The following is a 16,101-nucleotide window of genomic DNA, read 5'->3' on the forward strand; positions in this document are numbered from 1 at the left end:
AAAAAAAAAAAACATGGAAAATTATATATTATGATTGCATTGGTATGAAGACAAATATATTAACATCTTATACGAACACATTTTCTTCAACTTAAAAGTTCATTTGTTTCCTCCTGATTTTAAAAGAAATCAAAACATTTTTATGGGCCTCTAAAGTATCGTGGGCCCCTAGAACTATGCCTATATGCCTCATGGAGAAGAAGCTGGCCATGCTTTCCCACTGTCCAGCCCCAGGTAGGTTGACCAGCTGTCCTGGTTTTTGAGGCGTGAGAGTTTTCTCACAGGGCTTTCAATACTAAAACTAGGACAGTCCAGGGCAAGCCAGTACATCTGGTACCCTAGCCCCAGGGATACCACCCACTTAGGTCTAGAGGACCTCCCTTCCTCTCTTTTCCTCTCTGCTGCTGGTCACAGGGACACTTGGTGCTCTTCCATCCTCTGCTAAGCTACACTCAATCCTGGAGGCTCTTCTGATACCCCCGCCCCTAACACATACCCCAAGGTGAAGCTATGGCCTTGGACACAGCTTGGTGGCTGCCTCTGAAGATAAGCACCATCCCTGAAGCCTGATCCAGAATGGAAGTGCCTTCTGGGCAGGGGCCTTGTCTTGTTGACTGAGGTTGTCCTCAGAACATACAAGAGGGCTCATTAAACATTTGCTTAATGAACTGTATAAAACACAAAGTAGTAAGAACACACATACACACACACACACATCCCTACCATTATTTTACAAAGCTCTTGTAAGATTCTTGGTCCATGGATCTATTTAATTCTGAGACAATAAGTTAAACATCAGACATGACTTCTGTCCTCTATTTCCGAGGGTAAGTGACCCAAACCCCTTCCATTTCCATTCTCCTCTCCTCTGGGTCTTCAGGAAGCCCCTGTTTTCAGCTCTTAGGCCTAAAGTATGAATCCAGGCAGAATAGGGTAACACCCATTCTTCTGCCATGGTCACAGAAATTCTCCCTCCAGGCATTCTCTCCTTCCATAAAGAGTTTCTAGGTTCTTCAGGTTTTCCTCACTGGGTTTCCAGCTATATCCCTGTCCCTTATCCAACCTTACCTAGGTCAGCCTCCTTTCAGTCTCCCTGAGCCCTCAGACTGACCATTCAACCTGGGAAGTCCTTCTCTTCTTCATCTGACAGAATTTGCCCCCTGCCCCTGCAACTGACAAAATGTCTTTTTGGATACTTGCTTTTATCTTGAATTAGTGGACTTTCCAACAACATTGACATGTACTCAATTATTCCAGCACTGATTTCATCCTCTGGATATTAGTGTTAGTTGTATGAGCCTGCCTCCCCCATTAGAACATGAGTACCCCAAGCTCAGCCATTGTCATCTTTTCCATCTTTGTTTCTCTGGCCCACCATGGATCAGAGTACAGTGGAATAAATTAGGAATGGCATGAGTGCGTCCCAATACCCTGTCCCAGGCCCCAGCCTTTGCTAAGGTGAGACTCAGCTCTTTCAGAGGATTACATTACAAATCACATAAGGGATTGATATTCAGATTATGTACCAAACAAATTTCTACAATGCAACAACAAAAAAATAAACAACCTGATTAAAATATGGACAAGGGGCGTAAACAGACATTTCACCAGAGAAGATCTGAAAAGATGCTCACCATCACTAGTCATTAGGGAAATGCAAATCAAAACCACAGGAGATAGCACCTCACATTTATTAGGATGGCTATCATTAAAAACAGCAACAACAGAAAATAAAGCATTGGCATGGATGTGGAGCCATTAGACCCTGTGCATTGCTGGTGGGAATATAATATGGTGCAGCCACTGTGGAAAATGGTATGGTGATTTCTCAAAAAATTACCATATGATCCAGCAAGTCCACTTCTGGGTATTTACCCAAAGAACTGAAAGCAGGGACTCAAACAGATATTTGAAGACCTATGTTCACAGCAGCATTCCCCACAATAGCCAAAAGCAACCCAAGTGTTCATCAATAGATGAACAGATGAACAAAAGGTAAAGTACAAATACATGAATAAATATATTCACATACACCCACACACATAACAGAATATTATTCAGCCTTAAAAAGGAAGGAAATTCAGACACATGCTCTAACATGGATGAACCTTGAAAACCTTATGCTAAGTGACATAAGCCAGTCACAAAAGGACAAATACTGTATGATTCCAATTATACAGGGTTTCTAGAGTAGTCAAATTAATAGCTCCAGAAAGTAGAATGCTGGCTGCCAGGCACCGGGGGAGGGGAAATGGGGAGCTGCTGGGTAATTGGTAAGGCATTTCAGTTGGGGAAGGTGAAAAAGTTCTAGAGATGCATCAGTGGTGATGGTTGCCGAACAATGTGAGTATCGTATTTAATGCCACTGTACCTACAAACGGTTAAAATGGTAAACATGTTACGGGTGAAATTAAAAAAATAAAAAGAGGCTCCCAAGGGCAGGGAAACCTGGAGGCCATGCAACTGGCTGGTTTTACCTGGTCCGCGTAAAGCTGGGAGCTTCCCTTGCTTTCTACATTCCAAGCAAGTGAGGAGTCAATCCCACTTCTAAGCAAGTCAGCCCCCCTCATTCCAAGGCCGCCAGGAACGATGAAGTCTTGTTTTCCGAGGACTCAGTCACCCTCCTGGTAGGTACGCTGAAAACTGAAGACTAGGAATGACCTGGACAGCCCAGGCTAGCTCAGAGGAGCTGCCACTGGCCTGGAATTGCTTACTCAGAGCCTTTAAGGCGACTCCCCAGAAAGGAGATCAGGTCACAGAAGCCGGTGCTCAGAGATCTGAAAGAGGCCTCAAGATGAGCTTGTCCAACCTCCCGCATTCTAGAGCAACCCGAGTCATGAGGAGATTCAGGTAGCGGGGACTTCCCAGCATGCTTCAGATGTTCTCCTGATACCTTGTCCTGGAAAGCTCATGGAGCTATGCATGGCTTTCCAACCTCCCATGTGCCCACAGAGATGGATATGGCCATAGTCCTGGTGTGCTCTTGGGGCCACAGAGCTACGGAGCTCATCATCGGAGCTATCCACCCCACCTCCAAATCACTTCCTTGTTTTCCTGCAGTGAAGACTGCTTTAAACAAAGGCTTCTTCAGCTTTATGTAGGAATCCCAGATGCTCTGAGAGCCGTAGGCTGAAACCTGGGAGAGTCACTAGCCTCTGAGAGAGAGCTGGCTTTAGGAGCCCAGCTCCCATGTGGTGCTGTGACTGCAGAAGCCTTCTCCCCTACCACCTGCTAGCTTCAGCTCCAGCTTGGGTTCACTGCAGGACAGGGCATTCGGCTCCACAAATGGGAGCTGAGTGTTTCTGGTGGTAAGCCAGTACCCAGCACCCAATACACCCACACTGGCCACACTAGCTAGGAGGGGAAGGGCGGCTTGGGACTTGCGCCAGCAGCCAGGACACAAGTGCACACTGCCTGCTAGAGAAGAGAGGCCCTTCCTGGCTCCCTTCTGCCTTCAGCTTTGGAGCCTGGGGTGGTGCCAGCGTTGCAGCCTCTTTATCAGCCCACATGTGTCCTCACCTCACTGGGCCACTCGCCCTGCTAACCCTTCCTCAGGCTGGTGATCCTGCCACCCAGGTGTTCAGGGACTAATTTGTGACACTGAAACTTGTCCTAGTTGGTTATTTAGAGCTCTGCATCTTGTTCACATGTGTTCCCTAACTATTCCATAAAGGCAAAGAGGCAGGGACATTTGATTTCCTCTTTCCCCTAAACGGCCTGCAAAATGAGCTTCCCTCAGTGACTCCAAAGTGAGTGCTCCGACATGGGTGCATCTGTGGGCACCTTTTGGCCTCACTGCTGGGCTTCCACTGCCTGGAGAAATCTGGAAGAGCTACAGGAGAAGCAGTGCGCTTAGAGGTCAGGAGCTCTGGCATTGGACCACTTAGGTACCATTCCTGGATCTGCCAGTTACTACTGTGTGACCCTGGGCACATTATCTAGCCCCCTTCTTGCCTCAGTTTCCTCACTGTTAAAAGGATACAACCGTAGAAGCTACCTCCTATAGCTGTTGTGAGGATTGAGTCTACAGAGAGTGCCACCAAAAAGTATTCACATTTTAAGAAAAGAAAAAAAACCATATTGAAGTTGTAATAATATATACCAAAACCAAAACATGAATACAAGTCAGGTTGAGCACCTCATGTAGTTGCAGAAGGCAAATGTGACTTGAGTATTACAAATTTAATACAGTGTTTTTCTTCTTTAAAACACGTATACATTTTTTGACACCTTCTCTATACACATAAAGCTCTTAGAACAATGCTTGGCACACATCAAAGCCTGATGATTAGCCATTATTATCACAGGTTCCAGCCATTTTCCAGCAGACCCCCTGCTCCTCCCCTTCATCTGTGAACAGAATCTTATCCCTCCACACATGCCAATCACAGAATTTCAACACCCATCTGCATTTCCCAAAATGGCCTTTATTATCCTATGCCCCAGAGTTCACCATGGCTTCTCACAGTCAAATGGTGTGTCCACCTTGACAGTAACTCTCCGCCGGGGTGGGCAGGGTATAAATCTTCCCCTTTTTCAGAAGGAAGAAGTGAGGCCTACAGTAGTGAGCATGTTTCCAGAAGTCACACAGAGTGAAGGCTCGGCGTGCCAATGGAGGGTACCCAGAGTACTGAGATTGCCAAACCAGGATCTTTCACGCACTCAAAATTAAATTGGGAAAATAAAACAAATGAAAGGTCTGCTGGTTTCTTCCTCAGCTCGCCATCCTCTAAAGCTGAACAGCAGACAGAAGAAATCTATCAGAGCAGCTCCCCTGCCTGCTCCCCATGCCCACTCTCCTCAGAGGCGCTTGAGGGACGCCGGAACCTGGTTGCTTAGTGACCCAACCCTGCCTACCCTCATCTCCCAGGACAAACAGCTGAACAATCACACACCAGGCCAAGGGGGTTGCTCTGGATTTGGAAAGCTGTCCTTGCACTTCTGCTCACTCAGTGGGATTTTTCTTTTCAGGGTTACTGGCAACACCTATTTATTCCTTATAAAGAATCTTAGCAAGCCTCCCTTTAAAATAGTCCTGCTTGAGATCAGCCTGAGCAAGAGCGAGACCCCATCTCTACTAAAAACAGAAAAAAATTAGTCCGAGGTGATGATGCACGCCTATAGGCCCAGCTACTGGAATGCTGAGGCAGGCGATGGCTTCAGCCCAGGAGGTTGAGGTTACAGTGAGCTATGACGATGCCACAGCACTCTGGCCTCGGGCAACAGAGTGAGACTCTGTCTCAAAATAATTTAATTTAAAAATAAAGGATGGGCACAGAAGCTCAGGCCTGTAATCCTGGCACTCTGGAAGGCTAAGGAAGAAGGATCTCTTGAGGGTAGGAGTTTGAGATGAGTCTGAGTAGGAGCAAGACCCCATACCTACTAAAAATAAAAAAAAAATTAGTCAGGGATTGTGGTAAATGCTTATAGTCCCATCTACTTGGGAGGCTGAGGCAGGAGGATCACTTGAACCCAAGAGTTTGAGTTGCTATGAGATAGGCTGAGGCCACAGCATTCTAGGCTGGGCAACAGAGTGAGACTCTTGTCTCAAGAAAAAAAAAAAGTCCTGAGATTGACTTTCACAATGCTTGCCCTAAAGTGCTTGCTCATGTGTCCGCCGAGGAGTCCCCTGCTGCCACTCAGGGCGCTCAGTTACTAGGAAAGAAGCTTCAAGCCAACTCCTCTATCCAACATGCACTGAGCACCTAATACGTGCCAGGGAACACAATGAGGTCCCTGTTTGAGAAATTACGGCCCATCAAAATGAGGGATCAGAGTTAAGATAGGCCTCTCTGTTTGGGGAGCACAGAAAAGGGAGCCCCCAAAGTACTACTGGAAATGTGCTCTAAATTACCCAGATCCACAGGCTCACACGTTCTCCTTAAGCCCACACTTTCCCAGCCACATGTGCCAGATTATAAATGCCTACCGCCTCTCCGTTCTGTGGCATAGGACCTGCCTCATGCTCCCCACTGCAAGCCTAGTCCCCTGCAGACCCAGCTCCCATGTGCCACTCACGTCACAGCGAGAGGAACAGATGAACACCACTCTTCCGTCGGGGAGAGCCAGGAATTGGGGAGGATAATGAACGGCTGGCTTATGCACTGGAAGCTGACATGATGATGAAAATAATAGAGTACAGTAGCCCAGATCTCCCAAGATGAGAAAAGGAAAAAAATGGCCTGAATTTCGGCATTCAGAAATTGGCTGAACAAAGAAAACGGCTTCGTATGGCAGGTCACCAGAGTTTGAGATGGGTGGTTGGAGCTTACCTAGAGCCTTTTAAAACTTGACTCTCACCCAAGAAGACATGTGTGTGGTGGAAAGAGCACGTGCTTTGGAGTTGGACAAGTGTGGGCCGGGGTGCCCTTGGCTAACCCCTTTACTCATTGCATGTGCCAACCTTATGGCTTGGTGGCAAGAGCAATCTTGCCAGTGCAGTCTGCCAGGCATAAGCATTTTTCTGCCTCCCTCCCTACTGCTTTTTTTTTTCCCCCCAGGAATGTAACCCCACACTTAGCAGGGATCCAACCAGTCTGTCTCACATTGTGTAGCGCCCTGGACAAGGGAAGATTGATAGATGGGTTGGAGGGTGGTGGTAGTGAACATAGCGTCCCTTCCCTGCCTATGATGGGTTACGTGCAGGCCTGCTTGGAATCAGGGGAACGACTGTGATGACTGCCAATGGTCTCTAGCTCCAGAAGGCTCTGCTCTTCATAGGCTAGGTTAGTTCCCTCCATGTCTCCCAGGGGCCGCTGCAGCTCTGTTTCTATAAGTTTGCCGGCAGCCTGCCCCAACTCCCTTGTAGGCCATTCCTATTCAAACCCTTCAGTTCTAGGAGTCAGCTACTCCATCCCTGTGTCAAGAGCTGCCACCACATTATGATAAAGGCCATGTGGCTACAAGGCAGATGCTGAGAGTGACTTCTGCAGGGTCATTCCTCTGCCCTGGAGCCCCCACCCAAATACTTCATGGACGAGGAAGCAGAGTAACTAGTCTGTTACACAAAAGGCAGAGACTGTCTTTTCTACCTCTGTATCCCCCGCCTCTGGTGCTCCGCGCTACAGGCAAGTCAGAAGCACAATGATTTAGTGGTGGCTGGGTACAGCGGGCTTTGGGGTTTTTCGTGTTTTTTTGAGACAGAGTCTCACTTTGTCACCCTTGGTAGAGTGCCGTAGCATCACAGCTCACAGCAACCTCAAACTCTTGGGCTTAAGAGATTCTTTTGCCAAAGCCTCCCAAGTAGCTGGGACCTCAGGTGCCTGCCACAATGTCCAGCTATTTTTTTTTTTCCTTAGGTCTGGCTCTGGCTCAGGCTGGTCTCGAACTCATGAGTTCAGACCATCCACCCACCTCAGTCTCTCAGAGTGCTAGGATTACAGGTGTGAGCCACTGCGCCTGGCCTACTCCAGGCTTTTGATGCTGTACCGTTCTGGACATTTGAATTTCAGGTATCTGAGATCTCTAAGAGGCTGTATAAAATATCATTCTAGAGGTAGGAAGAGAGGTGGGACGGGGGAGGTAGGCTGGGGAGTGATAAACTAAAGCTGGGGTGGGGCGGGAGAGAAGAAGATGCCACCAGAACCTGAAATTATTTGGTCCTCTTGTCTCCCGAGACTATGCCAGGCCAGGTCTGGGTCCCCACGCAGAAGAGGAAACTGAGGCCCTGCACAAGGACAGGTCTGGATTCCCCACGCAGGAAGTCCCCGAAGCGAGAAAGTATACAAGTGTGGGTTACCTGGGATGGTGAGAGCAGAAAAGAGACGAGAGTTCAGCCTTCTAGGCTGTGCCTATTTCCCTCCCCTTCAAGCTCATGGGCTGGGGAGCTGGATCCAGTTCCCCTGACAGTGGAACTATGAGCTGAGATTCCAGGTTTGACAACATCATATAACCTCCCTTCTTTTCTCCCTAAACTGCCTGGGTAGGTGGATGTTCTATGTGCCCAGATGCTAAGTGGAATTACTTTGTAGGGCAAAGCCACCTAAGTCAGAATAAACAGGCTTAACTTGGGTTAGGCGAGGCGGCTCACGCCTGTAATCCTAGCACTTCGGGAGGCTGAGGTGGATGGATTGCCTGAGCTCACCAGTTCGAAACCAGCCTGAGCCAGAGCAAGACCTCATCTCTAAAAATGACTTGCACTGAGGCAGATGCCTGTAGTCCCAGCTACTTGGGAGGCTAAGGCAACAGAATCTCTTAGGCCCTCTTAAGAGTTTGAGGTTGCTATAGCTGTGATGTCACAGCACTCTACAGAGGGTGACAAAACGAGACTCTGTCTCAAAACAAACATAAAAAACAGGCTTAACTTGTGAAGAGAGGGGCAGGCAGCAAGGAGAAATCTGGAACACAGTGTGAGGGATGGCCTGGACCAGGCAGGACGTGCAAAGGATGTCTTGGAGCAGTCCCCGATGGTCCTGGAGGAAAGGATTCATGTCAGCCACTCAGGTCCTCTCCCTGACTCCACCCCAGGAGAAGTCCTTACAAGTTAGAGAACTTGGTAGTTAATACCTAAAACTTTACCAGAACCATGAGAAACTGGCAAGGAGGGTCTGCTCCCATGTAAAGAGGCGAGGCACTCGAGGCAGGGGGGAGATAAGGGCAGACTGTGTCACAGGTGTTCTCACTAAAAAGGACCAGATGAAGTACCTGAGCCTGAGAGTGGAAGTGACTTGGCTCCAGCCTCTTAGTCAATGGCTTGAGCTGGGAGGAGTTCTGTGTCTCCCCTTTACATCATGTGCCAGTCAAGCTCTTAAACAGCTGTTCCCCAAACAACCTTGAAATAAGAGTTCAACATGTTGTGACAGGAGCAACAGAGAAAGCTCTAAGCAGGACCCAGGGGACCTGAGTCCTCACTTCTGTTGCTACTTAGCTGTGTGACAGGAGAAAAATCTTTTACCCCTCTGGGCTTCAATTTCCAGCCTGGGAACCTCTCAGGGATCTGTGACAGGTTCTTATCTAGAATTGCAATTGGAGAAAGCAGTTACCAAATATTTCCTAAACAGACAGTTCCTAGATTTCAGTATATAGGAGAATCACCTGGGAGAGGTTAAAAAAGCAGATTCAAGCTCGGCGCCTATGGCTCAAACGGCTAAGGCGCCAGCCACATACACCTAAGGTGGCGGGTTCGAATCCCCAGCCCGGGCCCACCAAACAACAATGATGGCTGCAACCAAAAAAATGGCCAGGCGTTGTGGCGGGCGCCTGTGGTCCCAGCTACTTGGGAGGCTGAGGCAGGGGACTCGCTTGAGCCCAGGAGTTGGAGGTTGCTGTGAGCGTGATGCCATGGCACTCTACCCAGGGGGATAGCTTGAGGCTCCGTCTCAAAAAAAAAAAAGCAGATTCAAGGGTCCTATCTCCAAAGATTCCGGAGCCCATAGGGCTGGGGTAAGGCCCCTGAAAGTCCATTTTCAAAGAGTGATTCTGACGAAGGTGGCCAGGGCCCCCCTTTGAGCAACTCTGAAGGTTTCAGACGCTGCAGAGAAACCAAAGAAGCACTGAGTAAGGAAAAGCATCTGTCCTCGAGGAATTCAGTCTAGTAGGGGAGACAGAACCCAGTTCCAGAACAGCACGTCCTCAGCGACAGATGAGAGGTACAAGGTCAAAGAAACAGAGGTCATGTCCTTCACCAAGAAGATACAAGCAGAGCTTCCAAGGTGGCTGGTGTGAAGGGGTGGCAGGAGGAACGCATGACAGTGACAGCTAGCTGTTGACCACAGCCTGCTTCCTGGTCTCCTGGTGCTCACAGCTGTACTTCATTTCCCAACCTCCCTTGTGGTTAGGTAGGGTCACGTGACAGAGATCTGGCCAATGGCATGGAGTGTAAGAAACACACCATTTCCGGTCTCCCTTTTATCCTGAGGTCCTACCTGCCAATTTAACTTTATGTAAAGGGAGAAATAAACCTCTTGTTACATCCAATGACTAAAAATCTGGGCTTGTTATAATTCCATCCATCCTGATTATACAGGATGCAAGAGAGAAGACATAGCAACTATACCCAACCAGCATTTAGTCAACACCTGCTTTTGTAAATCATAGGCCATCTGAGGGAGGTGCGATTTCTGATCTTACAGAGGCCTGATGATCCTGGGAAGGGCCAGAGGGGGCAGCAGGCAGTGAGGTCGACGAGCAAGAACATTCCTAAGTGGAAGGCTAGCCCGCCGCTGTGCCAGTGTGCAGAGTCTTTGGGGTTAGTCTTGGGCTGCATAAGCCTTTGAGACAGCACATTGGAACAATTAAATGGCCCAGTGGTTCTGCAGATTCCCGTTTTATTTTTATTGTTCTAATTGGGAGCTAACTGACTGTTAGTATTCTTTTCTTTTCTCTCATGGTGGTCAGAGGCAGGAGCCATGCCTCAAGCCTGGCTGTGCCAGCCGCTGGCAGAGAGATGGGATTTCCGTGCCTCATCCCGGGGCTGTCAGGGTTGGCTTGTCAGGTCCCAAGACAACATCTTGGCTAGTGTCCCTGGAGTAGCACAGAGGCCCTGTCCAGAGAGGAGGCGACTGGCCAGGCAAGCAGAGACCAAACACCTGCCAGAATGGAACAGGAAGCTGCGTAGTATCCTCACCTCTAAGACCCCCTCCTCTTTGCATTTTTCTTGAAGAAAAAGAATTCAGTGGTGTTAGTGTAGAGAAGGCCTGGGGGGCTGGCGACATGGGAGTGCACTTAAGTAAAATATTTAACCATAAATATAGTCAGCCTTCTGTTCTTCATATCCTCAAAGAAAACACCGATGAGAAAAAACCTCCAGCCAGAGATTTCCATTTGAGTATAAACACTGAGAAGAACTTTTCCTTTTTTTGTTTGTTTTGCTTTTTTACTAACCAGGCATCTACAGCAAGGGAAGAACTTTTTTAAATGGTTAAAGGAGTAAGATTATGGGGACTTCCTGCTGGTGTTAAACATAGGCCCATGTCACATTGGCTAGTGTGCCTTACTAGACAGAGGGATAGTAAGGACCTTTCAAGACCTTACCCAGCCCCAAGTTGTTTGAGTATTTCCATTTTGTAGAAGGCACTGAGAGGACAAGGCCTACTGGGTTACTCACTAAGTAAAAGAAAAAGACCAAGAAAAAGAGCACTTGACAAGGAATCCAAGCAGGGTGTTAGTTCTGGCTCCACCTGTCCACGTGTGTGGCCTAGTGAAGTCCTTCCACCTCTCTGAGCCTTGCTTTCTCCACCGGTAAAGTGAGGTGCTCTGACATTCTGCACGACGCAGGCTTTGTGTGTCCTCAGAGTGCTCACCCCAATGCTCTGAGCGGGCTCCAGGGTCCTGGGATCCTGGAGCCTGTTAAATCTGCAGAAAGAGCTCAGAGTGCCTGTGTCCCTCCTCAGATGTCTATACCCTAAATGGCTACCACCTGCAAGTATTAGTGAAATTAACAGGAACAAAAGCTGGCCCCAGACAGGGATAAAGGAGCAAATGGCAGGAATGGCCAGAGGGCCTGGCCTAGCTTCACAGCCACTAACCCTACAATCATCAAACCCGATTTGTTGAGAGACTAAAGCAGAAAATTCTCTGGGCCAGGGGGCAAGACTGTATGACCTTGGATAAATCCCCCTACCTCTCTAGATGCCAAGATCTCGGACTAGGGTAACTGTGCACATGCCTTACTGAGACCATCTGGGTTTGCACTGCCGAAGCACACAGGCTGGCTCTCCCCAGGCAGGCCCCATTTAGACATGTTGTGACCTAGGGAAACCCAATTTAATTGTGCCTGGCCAAGCAGGAAAGTACCAGGAGAGTACCGCCTCAGCCTCCTGAAACTTTCTGGTGTGACTCAAAACCAGGTCCCCTACTCCCTCAAACAGGGCCCAGGGCCCCAAGAAGATGCCATTGTCCAAAAGCAGACACCAAAGTAGGGCCTAGTGTCTGGGTCCCTCTCTCCCTTGCTGCTTCTCTGACCTTCAGGCACCTCCTCTCTGTGATATAGGGAGACCTACCCCATCCCTCCTACCTCCCCACCAAAGGGATTAGAGAGAGGTCTCGGGAGCTCCTTGGAGACAGGCTAGTGACAACACTCAGGTGGTGGCACAAGAACAGCAGTGCAACTTCCCTGAAGCTGTGTTCAGCCTGGCACAGACTGAGCAGCAGACACAGGTTGTTCTGACAAGGCTATTTATAGCAGCTGGCTCAGCGTTCCCCCAATGGGGGCCTCAGTCTCTCAGTGACCAGAAAACATATAAAGTCCTTTCCTTGGAGACAGGAAAAAAGAAATTCTCTTACGGGCTCAGACATGAATGCTCTTTGAGCAGGAAAAAAGCATTGTTAGGGGTCAGCGTGAGGTTGGGATATGACAGATCTCTTAAAAACCCTTTCCAGAAATGACTGTGTGGAAGAGAGACCTAAAAAAAATGTTATTAAAGGCTAAAGAACATTTAGAAGAATGAAAGACTGAAACCTTTAGAGGAAACTTCCTAGCCCCTCAGTCGGCCACGTGCCCTCTTGGCAGCCTGCCTTCTCAGCCACTGGGCCCACCCACCCTGTCCCCTGCCTTGGAGAGCTCTGTGCTGAAGGCCAGTGTGCTGCTGAGGAAAACTGTCCCTGGCTGCAGTTCTGAAAATGCAGCTGAGATTCTTCTGAGCAGAGGCCAGGGATTAAGAGGGCAGTGCCCACCACCTCCTTCTTCTCTGGAGCATTTATCCCTTAAGGCCTTGTCTGGGGTTCAACAAAATGAGTTTCTTAGAAGGGAATCGAGCCCTTTGGGGGGTTACAGACTCTGGCAAAGTGAGCCAAGGAGATATACAGGGGCCTCAAGATATGCGGTGGATTCAAGTCTCAAAGCAAAGAAAGAGTTTCTGTGGGCACCTAACTAAAGGTGTATTTTCGGTAGTGATACTAGGAAGAATTGGGGGGAAGAAAGGAGGTGGTTTAGGCTACAGAATAAGTCATCCTCCAGCACCAGCCCTATCCCAGTGTATTTTCAGTCGGGGCTGGGTTTGAACCCACCACCTCCGGCATATGGGGCCGGTGCCCTACTCCTTAAAGCCACAGGTGCTGCCTCCCAGTGTATTTTCTTGTAGGGTATTTTTCTTCCTATGTCTCCCAAGAAATATCAGAAACAGCTATCTTTTTCAATTGCAAAGTAAAAGAGACCCCAGCTTTGCAATGCCCCTTTGTCACCCAATTATGCAAAATCTCACCCCCTGGGACCAAGGGCTTACCAGCCTTGCTGGCAGTGATCGGCAAGCACAACAGCTAAACTTTGTTTTGAAAACAGGAACCATTTCCTTCCCAGGCAGCAACAAAACTCTCTAGAGCAGTGATTTTCAACCGGTGTGCCCGGCACCCTGGTGTGCTGTGAGAGGATCTTAGAAAAGTTTTAAACATCATTAACTAAATTGTTTTCAAAAAGCTCAATTCCCAGTGAGTATATTAATTTTTTTTACTCTTTTTTGGATCAACGTAACGGAAGTGAGCCACAGAAGTGTAACTGAAGGTTCAAGTGTGCCCTGAGATAAAAAAGAAGGGTGAAAAACACGCTCTGGAGCGACAGTTCAACACCTCTGCTGCCTATCAGCGTCACATGGGGAGCTTTTCAAAGTCCTGGTGCCCAGGCCAATTAAATCAGACTCCCTGGGTGTGGGACCCTGCTATCCTCAGTATCCACTCAAGTTCCCTGCGAGTCCAGTGTGTAGCTAAGTTGACGACCACTGGTTTAAAGACCCAGATAGCCTGGCATACCTGTGGGGGGAGGTGAGGGCCACACCATGAGGCAAGAACCCCAAAAGAGGGTGGGACACCTCCCCTCTGCTGCCAGGGTGTTCTGCACGGGCCCCACCTATAGCCAGGGATGGGAACACCTGGCCCTTTGCCCCTCACCTTCTAGAACATTCCCCTCTCTCCAGCCTCATGGGGGTGCCCCAGAAAGCAAGCACAGGTTCCAGGGGCCTGTTTTAGTTGATTTCTTTAGACATAAAATGACATTCTGTTCTTCAGTTCCCGGGAGTCCTCTCACAATTGGAAGGCCCAGCATGTCTGACTGACTTCAGAACCCAGCACATGCAGGGGCCTGTGGGCAAGATGACTTAGTAACAAAGGAGGCTCCAGAGTCAGGCCTGGGGAAGTTTTTGGTTAATTCTAATTTGGGGCAGGACTACTGAATTAATGATGAGCCTGCACACATCTGTGAAATTCAACAGCTCACTTCTGACTATAAACATCTCCTTCTGGGTAACCTCTCTAAGGACTTGGTTTAGAGTCCTGTCACCTAAAAAACAAAACAAACAAACAAACAAACAAACACAGCTTTGCCCCCCCCCCCACCTGACCTCACCCCCATCCTACTAAGATACTGGCAGGTCTGTGGCTCTGCAGTCAGCTGGGCCAGTAGTCAGGGGGCCTAAGCTTGCTGGGTGTCTAGAGACTGATGCTTTTAGGAAACACATATAATTTCATCAGAGGACACACACAAACCCCTTTAGGTTACCCAAAGCAGGAATTGGGTAGTATGACAGCAGCCTGGGAGTGACATTTTAGTTTGTTTCTGAAAACACCCTGGACTTCTGCAAAGTTGATGGACTATGTTTTAAGATGGTTTCTGGCCATTTCCAACACGGAAGTCTCAACCTACCAATGTCTATCTTACTGAGGGACTAGATGCCATCCACCTTTCACCTGGACCGTCTAAGCTAGGCTTTGGGGGTTAAATGAGACAGAGCAGTTGCCTGGTTACTGGCTCAGGCACAAGTGAGCATGTAGTCACCCCCTAAGTCAAACGGGGTCCCCAAATCCCAGTGAGCCATTTTGAAGATCACTGGGGGCTGGAAATGCTAAAAGGAGGGCTGACTGAAGGGCTCCAGATCCAACCCTTGGTCGCCTCAACCGCAAGTTCAAGAGGGCCCTCCAAGGGCAAACGTGCCGCCACTTTCCTGACTGCACGGCCACGCGTGTTGTAGGGGGAAGATTTCCCGTCCATACCACTGAAGTTATTTCCCCAACATGAAAGGCTCTCGTTTCCATTGTTATGTTTACCTTTGGAGAATGTTTGCTCTGCGCATTCCTGAAAAAGGTGGTCTTAGCAGTGAAGAAACAATCTTCCAGTTCCTCTTCCAGGCTGCAGTACCCACTGCTCATGCTGCTGTCCACGGTCATCGAGCCCGGAGCCCCCGCCCCGAGGCAGCCAGGGCAAGGGAGGGGGCCGGGCTTGGGATGCAGGATGCGGCAGAGGGAGCTGGGGACCCCTCCCCGGGCTCTGTGGTGGCGTCAGCCCCCAGCCCCAACGGGAGCTAGCCGGTTACCAGGCCAGGCACAACCGGAGTTTCCCTCTCAGTGGCTGGGGCCACTGCAGAGTAACCTGTTCCCGTCCCTGCGCCGCCTGCGCCCGCACAGCCCGGGTCGACCCTGGGCGCCCGGCCCGACTCCCGCTCGCTCTCCGACTCGCCGGGCCTCTGCGGTTTCATCTCCCCGGCGCCGGCTCCCTCCCTCCGCCCCGCGGCAGAGCGCCACCTCCACACCTCCCCCCGCCTCCTGCCTTTCCTGCCCCTCGAGCGGTGGTAAGCAGAGCAGTTCTGAAGCCACTTCCTCTCGCAAGGTTCCTCAAAGCCTGCTGGGCTGTCACTGCGCACCCCCCCGCCTCCCCCATCACCTGTGTGCCAGACCACCCTGGTGGCAAGTGGACCCAGGGTGCCCGGGGTTAGATTAGGGATGCAGGGAAGGACGGATCTGAGGGGGACATGCCCTCTGTTGCTTCTTCATCAAAGAGCCTGTTCTTATCACTTAAGGTGACTCAAGTTCAAGAAGCAGAAGGTGCTCTAAGGTCAACACCGTCCCTCTGGCTTCTCCCCATCCACCTCCTCTCCCCACCCCACCCCTATCCGCCATTGGCCAGCGAAGCTGCTAGAGCAGTAACTCGAGAGGAAGAAAATCAATATCTGGACTGCCTGGGAAACAGCAATATTTTAACTTGGAAATGCCAGAAGAAACTGCAGGGTCACCATAAGCACATGCAAATCCTAGGCCAGCCTGGAAAGAAAGCTGCTCTCCCACCGGCAGAGCCAGGCCCTTGGGAAGTCTCAGGATACTAAAGGAGCCTGCAGACACCACTGGGGGTATTTGTGCATTTTCCTGACAGTCTGGCCAACAAGGGTCTTTGCCAGATCTTGT

At 49.5% G+C, this 16,101-nt stretch overlaps 1 protein-coding gene across 1 annotated transcript in view; it reads right to left on the reverse strand.

Moving 5' to 3' along the window:
* RASSF5 (Ras association domain family member 5) overlaps positions 1-15,379 on the reverse strand; it is a 31,392-nt gene extending 16,013 nt beyond the window's left edge. The window contains exon 1 of the mRNA XM_012806631.2: positions 14,971-15,379. Coding sequence (XP_012662085.1) covers positions 14,971-15,090 — 120 coding nt within the window. The 5' untranslated portion in view covers positions 15,091-15,379. The remainder of the gene's footprint in view (positions 1-14,970) is intronic.
* Between the last annotated feature and the right edge of the window lie 722 nt (positions 15,380-16,101).

Source organism: Otolemur garnettii, unplaced genomic scaffold (genome assembly GCF_000181295.1).
Source record: "Otolemur garnettii isolate 467f Iridium unplaced genomic scaffold, OtoGar3 scaffold00055, whole genome shotgun sequence".
NCBI classification, from domain to species: Eukaryota; Metazoa; Chordata; class Mammalia; order Primates; family Galagidae; genus Otolemur; species Otolemur garnettii.